This window comes from Parastagonospora nodorum (genome assembly GCF_000146915.1).
Source record: "Parastagonospora nodorum SN15 chromosome Unknown scaffold_4, whole genome shotgun sequence".
NCBI classification, from domain to species: Eukaryota; Fungi; Ascomycota; class Dothideomycetes; order Pleosporales; family Phaeosphaeriaceae; genus Parastagonospora; species Parastagonospora nodorum.
Window position 1 is genome coordinate 129,530 of NW_001884552.1, and position 10,027 is coordinate 139,556.

General features: G+C 54.1%; 5 protein-coding genes across 5 annotated transcripts; all 5 read right to left on the reverse strand.

Moving 5' to 3' along the window:
* Nucleotides 1-117: 117 nt before the first annotated feature.
* On the reverse strand, nt 118-2,016 carry SNOG_02619 (hypothetical protein; the record flags this gene model as incomplete). The annotated part of the gene is made up of 3 exons (XM_001793166.1): nt 118-692; nt 754-963; nt 987-2,016. The coding sequence occupies 3 exons, from the start codon at nt 2,014-2,016 to the stop codon at nt 118-120; spliced, it is 1,815 nt and encodes a 604-aa protein (XP_001793218.1).
* A 625-nt stretch (nt 2,017-2,641) lies between these two features.
* SNOG_02620 (hypothetical protein) lies at nt 2,642-3,032 on the reverse strand (the record flags this gene model as incomplete). Its single annotated transcript, XM_001793167.1, has 2 exons — nt 2,642-2,863; nt 2,934-3,032. The coding sequence occupies 2 exons, from the start codon at nt 3,030-3,032 to the stop codon at nt 2,642-2,644; spliced, it is 321 nt and encodes a 106-aa protein (XP_001793219.1).
* Nucleotides 3,033-4,328: 1,296 nt separating this feature from the next.
* On the reverse strand, nt 4,329-5,968 carry SNOG_02621 (hypothetical protein). Its single transcript, XM_001793168.1, has 2 exons — nt 5,517-5,968; nt 4,329-5,456 (listed from the first exon to the last, which is right to left on the reverse strand). Exons 1-2 carry the CDS (start codon nt 5,734-5,736, stop codon nt 4,486-4,488), a joined length of 1,191 nt encoding a protein of 396 aa, XP_001793220.1. The 5' UTR covers nt 5,737-5,968; the 3' UTR covers nt 4,329-4,485.
* Nucleotides 5,969-7,398: 1,430 nt separating this feature from the next.
* On the reverse strand, nt 7,399-8,040 carry SNOG_02622 (hypothetical protein; the record flags this gene model as incomplete). Its single annotated transcript, XM_001793169.1, has 1 exon — nt 7,399-8,040. The coding sequence occupies one exon, from the start codon at nt 8,038-8,040 to the stop codon at nt 7,399-7,401; it is 642 nt and encodes a 213-aa protein (XP_001793221.1).
* Nucleotides 8,041-9,554: 1,514 nt separating this feature from the next.
* SNOG_02623 (hypothetical protein) lies at nt 9,555-10,009 on the reverse strand (the record flags this gene model as incomplete). The annotated part of the gene is made up of 2 exons (XM_001793170.1): nt 9,555-9,944; nt 9,965-10,009. The coding sequence occupies 2 exons, from the start codon at nt 10,007-10,009 to the stop codon at nt 9,555-9,557; spliced, it is 435 nt and encodes a 144-aa protein (XP_001793222.1).
* Between the last annotated feature and the right edge of the window lie 18 nt (nt 10,010-10,027).

Here is a 10,027-nt window from a genome sequence, read left to right on the forward strand (position 1 = left end):
AGATGCCCGAAGCAACTGAGCTACCACCGCAGAGTTCGCGATTAAATATCGACATCAACGCCGAAAATGCAGAACTGAATGCTAATGCGCAGATGTTGGAGAAGAAAAAGTCGTCGCCTATGAGCGCTGGAAGAATGCCTGATCACTGGGCATGGCAGCAAGACGCTGCTCGAATGAAACAGGCGGCTCAAAGCTGAGGGGCGTAGTTGCACGAGGAAAGGTGTTGCTTGGACGGCTGCCGAAAGGCGAGCCAAGGCGAATGGTAGCCTGACCCTGCATTTGAGCAGGTGAGTACTTGGAAGAGCTCGGCACACTCGTACCAGCATTCACAAACGGGTTGTTCTCAAGGGCGTTGGTAGCAATGGGAAGTCGCCTGGCACCCTCCGCCATGTCACCCAAACTGAAGCCACGACTCCTTACACGGCGGTGGCTTGACTCAGCAGGAGCACCAAACAACTCATCCACGAAGCTGTTGCCTCGGTTGCGCGCCCTGTCTTCGAAGCTGCTGTTAAGAGCACGACGCTTGAAAACTCTAGAGATAGGACGTGGCGTGTGTAACTGGAATGGTGATCCGAGCCTAGGTGGCTGGGCAGAGGAAGAGTTTGGATGCCAGGTCTGAGCGTTGGACTGGTGCATGCTCACGTCGGTCATCTCTGACATGGCTTTGAAAGACGACCCACGCATAGAGCTGCCTAGGCCAAGACCAAGTCCAATGTGAAGTGATTGTGACTTCTGGTGAGCCGAAGACCGTACGTTCGACCATGTCCTCGGTGCCGGACGCGGGGTTCCAGTGGCCAACTTCGAAAGTGGGTTGCCCGTTTGCATTGATGTGGCAGTGCTTGTCGCGAGGGACACGTTCATGTCGCGCGTTGAGAATGTGGTGGTTCCCTTCGAGAAGGGCGATGACAGCGGTGGTGCCTGAGCTGTACTTGGGGCTTCTGAGGTCTCTTTTGGTGGCGAGGACTGGAATGGGGAGGGTGATCTACGCAAGAGACGCTGATAATGAGCAGAGAGCGTCGGCTTCTGCTTTGCAAGATCGCGCAACCGCTTTCGGCATTGCTTTTCCGTTGGATAGCGGAGCAAGGACTTGCTGGCCCGAGCCACAGGTGTGTTACTGCCACTCTTCAAGGGGCGGATGGTGTCTTCTGTGCCAGAGCGAGACCGGAACTGGGCACCGGCTCGTACACCGGCGCGGGTCAATCGCGGACCTTTCCATGTCTTGCGTGCCATACGCGCAACGCGATGGCAAACACCGTTTGGTGGAGTCGTGCCTGGCAACGCCTTGAACGGTGTCACTGTGGGGTCTTGCAAGTAATTCATGTAGGTCATCCAGAGGTGGCAGTCCATGTCCTCGGTGAAGGTTGCCCTCATCTTGAAGCTCTTAGCGGGACGAGCGGACTGGAACGCTGGCAGTGGTGAGGTCGTCGGCTGCCCGTACTTGACCTCAGGTGAGAAGGCAAGCATTGGATCCGTGACCTCGTCTTCGGGGCTTGTGCAACTGCCATCCCTCGACATGAACGACTCAATGCTGCCGCGAGACGAGAAGGACGAGTCGGAGAAGCCAGAAGAGGACGTGGGTCTGCTTGACGACTCACTCTGGCTTGATTGGTCGATGTCAGACCAGTGCTGTGGTCCGTCAAAGCTTGCGATGGTCCTCATCTGGGCCACTGGAGTCTTCGGCGGCGACAGCATGCGGGTGTAGGTGACGCCAGGTGACAAATATGCATCATCCTGCATGGGCACTGGGAGAGGTAGATCCGACGAGAACTCTGAGTGCAGCTCAGGTGCCTCGATGGTGGGAATTGGCCGCTGATCCATGGGGAAATCCACGTCATCGTGCTGCACCATGGTAGTTCGACGCCGGCGGACCTTGAGCGTCTGTCGCGGAGGCGGAGGCGGCTGCAACTCCTCAGGTTGGGGCTCTGGCTCTGGGGTTTGAGGCATGTGTCCGTCGCGGTAGTGGAACTGAAAGTTCCTGGGAAGGGTGATGGACATGTGGGAGCGGTCGGACTCCATATTGTGGTTGCTTATTAGACGCACGTCACGTTGATATTCTAGCCTTTGTTCGCCTGGTTCAAGATAAACCAAGACGTCAATCTCCAAGCCTCTGCAAGGAGTCCAAGAAAGGACAAATGATCGAGCGTTTGATGCGTTGAGTGGAGGCGAGGCGCAATTGGTTCGGCGTTGGCCCCAGATTATGCAGGGCGGCAGCTGGACAGATCTCGGGTGGTGGCAGGTGTTTGGTACACCTGCGAACGCGACTGTGCGGCCTGCAAGCACGTTACACGGTCGATCCGGCTCAACGCGCCCTTGTTAAGGCGTCCAAGCAAGAGTCGCTAGAGGTTGCGACACAGTAATGCGCGACTAAGAAGCGCAGTAGTGCTCGTGATGTTCGTGAAGCAAGGGGAAAGTCGTTAGAGCTCGTTCAGGCGATGGCGCGTAGCTGGTAGACGCGCAGGCGGCGGCGCGCAATGCGGCAGCGACGTGATGATAATGCGCGACGAGGTGCACACGTGAAAGAAGAATCCTGAGCGTGCGTGGAGCGTGGCGAGGAAGCGTCGCAGGGGCGTGGGCGACGTGGGCTGGTGGTGGTCGTAAAGTGAGGTGAGTGCGGGAGCGCGGGCAGGAGCGAACAGGCGCCTTACTCCACGTCCATGGGGTGCGCGGGGGGTAACAAGAAGTGGGGAGTCGAAAGGGACGCAAGGAAACGGTCGTCGAGAAGTTTGGCGGCTTTTGCGTCAGCGCATGGCAGTGCGACGGGCGAGCGCGGCTCGAGGGGGCAATTGTCGTGAGGTCGTGAAGGTGAGAGTGATCGTGGTGCGGTGTTGGGGCTGCCAGCAGGATTGTCGGTGGGCGTTCTCCACTAATTTGGCGCTAGTAGAGTCCGCGTGCTGAGCATCGATGATTCTGGTCGATGGAGAACCGAGACGCACCAGCGCAGCGCACCTGCCGCCCGTAGCAAAATAAACAACCGCTCCTGCCCAATGGTTGCTTGTGGGCTTCCACGCGAGGCTGACGTCTCCTGCTTGCATGCTTGCAGTATTTGCAGATGTCGCCGCAGCATTCCACCGCTGTGTGCCAAACAAGCCTGCGAAGCCTGAGCAGCAGCAGGCGCCCGTTTGATCGCTGCGAAACTGACGCGTCGCGAACGCGTTTTGGCTGACTGCACCAAGCCCGAACCGGGCGGTCATGGACCGTGCACCTTCCCGAAATGGACTGGCTGGTGAACCCCTGCGTGTGTATTCTGCACCTTGCACACGCGCCGGACACAACAGTTACCATCGACTCGTCAAGGGCTTGCCGAGTCTCGACGCCTTCGCAAAAAACACTTGTGCGAATTTCATTATTCCTCCTGCTGCCGATATCTCTACCAGAAGCCAGATGGATGCCAGAGTTTGACAGGACCCTGTTGGCTCCACCGTCTACCACATGCGGTATGGCGTGTGCACGACCACTTGTCACGGCCACAATTTTCGCCCGCTCCCGCGGCCAACCTCATGCGGACATCGCTGACACTTCGCGGGGACTTCTTCCGCTGCACTGCAGTTGCTTTTCGCTCTCCGGATGATCCACTTCTGCAGTCGAGAACGAGCAGCGACAAGCTCACGCGCAGCCGAAAAGGCCCGCATTGTCCCTGTCTGCCATCACCATTCAGAATATTCCCTCCATCGGAACCGTGTCATTCGTCCCGTGTCTCTTCAGACGCCGCGCTCCATTGCGGGACCCTGTTGCGACTACTGCACCGCTCTTTCTCCGCCTCGCTTGCGACTGATTCAGAGGCCAGACCGCCAATTGTTGAGCTGAACAGCGCATGTCTCTTGTTCGTGTCAATCGTTTTCCCGTGTCTAGCGATCAGCGATTCGAGGCCGTTTGGAAGAGACCCTGTTCGTTAGTGTTGACGTGCGACGTTGGAAATCCCGCGCTTGGCCAGAAGTCGGCCTGCAGCTGCACCTCGTCACACATCAATATTCTGGGTATTCCCGAAGCCATGCACTTCGCCTCTTCTGGACACATGATTCCACGGCCAGGTGATATTAATTGCTATTGGTTGCACCTGGCATTCTTTGCCATCTGTGGGCCCCTGCTGAGGTTGCACATTGCACAAGTGGGGAGCGCGGTTACCCGGCATGTCCCTGAAGCTGTGAACCCACAACGGACGACGGTTCAGCTCTCTCCAATCCGCATAGACACGGCATCGAATTACAGAATGCCATGGCCTAAACCGCACGCCCATTGGTCGACTGCCACCATCATGGTGTGTCCACTATGCTGCGGTGATGTTCAATAATTTATGTGTCGCTGTGGACAATACACAATTGGGCTTGTTTCCAATATGTTTACAATGCGACTAGCATAGCAGCGATTCAGTAGCACCGCTTGAATTCCTCCTGTGTCCTATGAGAGTGAAGGCAACGCCATTAAATACACGATCAACATTCGGCCAAGATCGACGGTTCATTCCTTCAGACCCGCTTCACGAACCGCTTAAGCCTCGTGCTCCCAATACTTTGAATAGCAAACGGCAGTAGACCACGGCGCCCGGCTTCCAATCCGCTTCTGGGTGCGCCCATAACGACAAACCCATCCAATCTCCCATCCACCGTCGCAGAGTTGCAACTCTTTAAGGTCGGAAATATCAGGGTCAACCCAAACGCCCATCGCTTGACATGCAAGCGCCCGACTGGCGATCCTGAAGCTATCCCCGCCACGACCGACGCGCTCACGAAGAGCAGAGGCTAGTGGCTCACGCAACGACTGCACTTCAGGCATGTTCAGATTATCCTGAACAAGACACGAGAGGAAGTACAGAAATGGCTCCGTCCCTAAGTACATTGCAGTGCCTTCGAGACAGGCTCGATTGGATAGGATATGGCGCACGTATTGCAGCTCATGCTGGATGTCTTCACCTCGGTTATAATGGTAGAAGACACGGCATACATTGACAAGCACCACTGCGCAAACGCGGGGCCGACTTTTGTCGAAGTATGTCTGCACGAGGCCATCGCGACTATGTCGATTTGCGAGAAAGGTATCCAGCACAGCGTTCGCAGAGCTAGCGGGCGGCGAAAAGGCAAGTAGAGCCATTGCAGTGTCGTCTACATCGGCCGGAAATTTTGCTGTGGTTCCCACCGGTGGCCCAGCAAAATAGTTCCATTGCTTAGCTCTCTGCTTTGCTTGCTGAAGATCTTGCTCAATCTGAGTGGTTGAAGCCTCTCCAGGTGATAGGCTAATGATGCTAGCATCTTGCAGCACTGTATGGATCAAGAACTGCGAGAACACGTCGCGGAACATGGGACCATCTTCAACCTGCGTGACATGGTTCCTTGCGTTGGCCCTCATGAATTCGCAAGCTCGTGCTATAGGATCGAAGAGCTGGTTCCGCAATCGACGCATCAGCATCTCCGCAGAATCATACACAATCCCGTGGATGCCGAAAGAACGAGCTGCAACCACGTCTTCAAAGAGAAGGTTGACGTTAGTGTATGCTTCAGCTTGCTCTCTAGATGTGCACTTACTAGCAATCTTGTCATCGACAAATATGACGGACGATGGGTCATCGAGATTGGCTTCTCGAAGCACATACTGGTAGTAGCCCAGTTCGGGCTTGATCATGCCTACTTCGCAAGAGGTGAATTCTTCATCGAATAGGTTCCAACTCGGTAGCACCGCTTTGAGTCGCAAGAAGTCGTCTTTGGCAATATTTGTCATCGCGAAGACTTTCAAGTTGCCCTCCATCTCGTCCTTGAGTGCCAGCAGCTGGGCATACAGCTCGTGATCTACTCGCAGCGTCTGTCGCGCTTGCGAACAGTCGCTCCGTGGATGGTTTCCGGGTCAAGCGAAAGCTCTTTACCAATAGCTGCAAGAGCTTCATCTTCGCTTATTCGACCACACTCAAGCTCATTCCAGGTAGGGGACAAGATAACTGAATAGAAAGTGGACCGAGGAAGCGCAAGACTACTCGTGTCGTAATGGAAGAGAACATCGCCGAGGTCGAGGATGAGTGCGCGATCCTTAGGAGACGAATGCTGTTGCCGGCGTTGCTCGATACCTCTGACAGTTCTAGATTGTGACTCCACATATCGCGGTGGATCATCAGATGTTGAAGACCTAGAAGATTTGTTCTTGCTCAAGGTATATGTATGGGATTTGCTTCTGGTGAAGCAGAAAAGTTTCGACAGCATCGCGTATGTCATACTGGCAGAATACTGACTGGACATCTACCATTGATAAGTGCGGATTTGCTCTTCATTTATGATATCTATACAGCAAAGTGGCACAGCTATGTCGCTTAACTGGGCGGTACAAAAGTGTGTGTGGGCTTCGTTCTCATTTGCGCTACTTCAATCTTGACTTTCGCCTTTCACCGCAGCATCGCGCTTGACATCCACCGGTCAGCACATTGGTATTCAATCTCACCAATCCTTAATGAGTAGGTGTGGGCATGACTTTCATTTGTGTAGCGTCAAGTTTACTACTCACCATTATTGGGATGCATCGGTCTTGCGGCCGATATACTTTGCGCTATGTCTGCAATCTCGCCCCTAAGCTTCACCGGTCGAAGATGAACGAGTATGATCACCAAAATCAAGGTATATCTAGCCCTACGAGCTGAAAGTCACTTCTGAAAGGTAGGCGATCGTGGCTTACTTGCATATCATGTCCTGATTGAGGTGTCACTACGCCCGCGATTTACTGCTTTTGGCGACAGCAAGCGACACATTCGACCTGGTTCGGACCGATCTCGGGACGATCAGAAGTTCATCTTAACAATGCGCCTCTCGCGACTATTTCATACCATATACGCGCATGTAATAAAGCGAGAAGCAGGCAACATTTGTCACCTTAGGTGCGGCGTGGAACTTGAAGATACCACCAAGCAACCTTCATCCTTGCAGCTGCAGCGGTAACTAACTAGGACTGCATACCCGCTAGTATGCTAGTATATCAAAGTACTATTAGTGGTATCCCCTGGTGTAATGCGAACTGCTTCGATGCGGTGTGCTCGGTCTTCGAAGAATTTCACGCAATTGATAGGCCCAACTTTGGTCCTCAATAAGCAAAAGAGCGGGAATGATGTGAGCAAATGGCTTTTGTTACGTTTGAACTTGTCCTTGATGTATTCATGCTGATATGCTAGCCTTTTGTGATATGCTTCCAAGCTTTGCTGACATCAAGCAAAAGGTACAGCCCCATTGTCGAACCAACACTCCAGTTGGCTATAACAGCGCAACATAGAAATACCTCGCCCTGGGGCGAGGATCGTTCGCCGCCCGTAGCTCCAAAATTAAAAAAAATGTCATACTATCTTACACGCCCGCCGGTCAGTAGCCCTCATGAAAGATACCGCCCTAATGATCAATCTGATGTCAGAGCATCATAGCCAATCACAACCTCTCCTCAAGCCGCCTCCAACACGAGAGTTGAACCATCACCCATCAGCTGACCACGAAGCTGCTCAATAACTCCATCCGGCGATTCAAACACAATACCATGTATCCCAAACGACCGCGCCGCATCCACATTCACGAGCTTATCATCAACAAACACCGCCTCCGTCGGATCAACCAGCCCAACACTATCAATCACGTGCTGATAATACCCCAAATCCGGCTTAATCTTGCCCGCCCCAAACGACGTGAACTCGCCATCAAACAGCTCATCCCACCGCGGACACAACACCTTGAGCCGCGCGAAATCGCCCTTGGAAATATTCGTCATGGCCACGACGTTCAACAGCCCGTGCTCTCTCTTCAGCGCGACGAGGCGGGCAAAGAGCTCGTGGTCCACGCGTAGTAGGCTTCGGCATTGAGATAGTGCGGAGCGGATGGTGGGTAGGGAGAGGGAGAGGTCTGTGCTCATCCGTTGGACGGCGTAGTCTTCGGTCACAAGGCCGCATTCGAGATCAGCCCAGGCGGGGGATTTGATCATGGCTTTGAATGTCGAGGGGGGGACGGCAGTGATTTCGCGGACGGCGTAGTGGAAAAGGACGTCGCCGAGGTCGAGGATGAGAGTTCGGTTTTTGGTTCTGGGGGAGGGCATGGAGGATGTGGTGATGTTAGAATGAGCCTCGATTGCATGGTTGTGTTGTTGTTTAACTCCGTGTTGATCTTGGGGGTGTTGCTGTTTGGTCGAGTTTCTATCAGGGGCGATTTATCGTCAAGTAAATTCTCCTTGAAAGGCGATTTCTCGTTCGGCGGCGAAGAAGTTGTAGTTGAAGAATCCGGTCGTACCGCTGGCAGCGGTGGTGGTGGAGAAGCTTTCTCAGAACTTAAACGCACCCTGCTCCCAAAGCAGCAAAAAAGCCGTGTCAGCATCGCGTCGGCCATTCTATCGTTCATTCACAACGTTGTCCCTTCACACAGCGCGCGAAAAGGGCAACCGCGAAGGTCCAACCCCACTACTATATACATCGTGCGATCGCCATGACGCGGGACGGAGCGAGACATGGATATTGTACAACCAATGTTACCTCCGCCGGGGTTCTAGAATCCAGCCCTCCAGCCACTTCTTGGCTCATCGGCAATAAGGACCGACTCGCATCCGCTTCACATGTAAAAGAGACGTTTTGCGCGGAGACTCGCGGGATAGCTACACACATCGCCTAGCGAGCGTTGCGTACACGTGGCATGAGGAAAGCGGACCTCCAAGCCGCGCCAACATTGAGCCATGTAACATTGCGCTGGGCAAGAGGGCGGAGGTGGCTATGCTTGATGTGGGTTTGCATGTGGAGAGGTAGAGTTGGGTTTAGAGTAAGACTGCCGAGTCTCGGTTCGAGCGACCTCAGGCTATGGTGGGCAGATAAGGCGGGTGGCGGAGGCGCGCGCTGTTGTAATGCTTGGTAAATGGCGCCTGGATCAATGCGCACGGCACATGGCTGTCTTTATACACAGTATGGTTGTGTTGGTAAGAGACGGTGATATCTTACCGGCGGAATGGAACATGTGCCGTGCGAATGGGCCGCGACATGCACGTCATGAAGTAACCTTGAAAGCTATGCATGTCAGCTTCGGTAAACGTCGTGGGACAATCATGCTCGTGCGACTTGTTTGAACCTGCTTATCAACGTTTGTTGGAGGATGTCGCTACCGCGTTATTCTACCGCTTTCATCAAATATGGCTTTGTTGCTGTTGTTGTTGATCGACTGATGTATGCTTCTCAAATGTTACGCGACTTGCCCGACGAGTTTTTAAGCAGCCCTGAACAACGAAGCTTGGAAGCGCTCTACTGTAGTTGCTGCAGACCAAAGTCTTGTAGGCTGGCCTAGCCGCGGGAGGGATCTGGCGCGACTAAGCAATTTTGCTCGTGAGCATAGTTGTTCTCGGGACACCCTACAATACACTCATTCTAGGCAACGTGCATCACACACAGCACTGTTTATGACGAAGAGTTTGGTTCCAAATGTTTTCATTCAACCAAAAGGCCATTCGGGCCAGGGTGCTAAACTACATCGCTACAAAAGGTATAATCGTCAAACTTTGTCGTACAGAAACGCACCATCTATCTTTCTTCAACTCCAGGTAATTTTATGGCTTTGACACGAGATGCATCGCGCTTAAGCAGCACAGGCAATGGCCTGGATCTGCTGAAGGGCATCCGCGGAAGCGTCAGCAGCCACTGCGTTCTTGCCCTTGTTGGCCTTGGCCTTTCCCTTTCCCTTGGCTTCAGGGGCAACAGCGGTGGCGTTTCCAGCTGCGGCAGCATTATCAACGGCAGCACCACCAGCACCGCCAGCAACGGCAGCCTCGATCTCGGCAGCGGAGAGGTCGTCAACACGGAGGTTCTGGCTGTTGATGCAGCCAGCCTCATCGTCGAGTACGTTACAGGTGTTACCTGCGCCAGTCTCGTCGCCAATCTCGCCAGGAGCGAAAGTGGACGCCTCATTGGCAAGAGCTGGGTCGCCACCGACAGAATCGATCTGACGAGCGAGCTCCTCGGCGATTCCCTTGTTCAGTGCCGCGGCACCATCGCTGGCAGGGTCCTGGTGCTGCTGGAGAGCGGCGATCTCATGGTTGACAGCCTCGATGG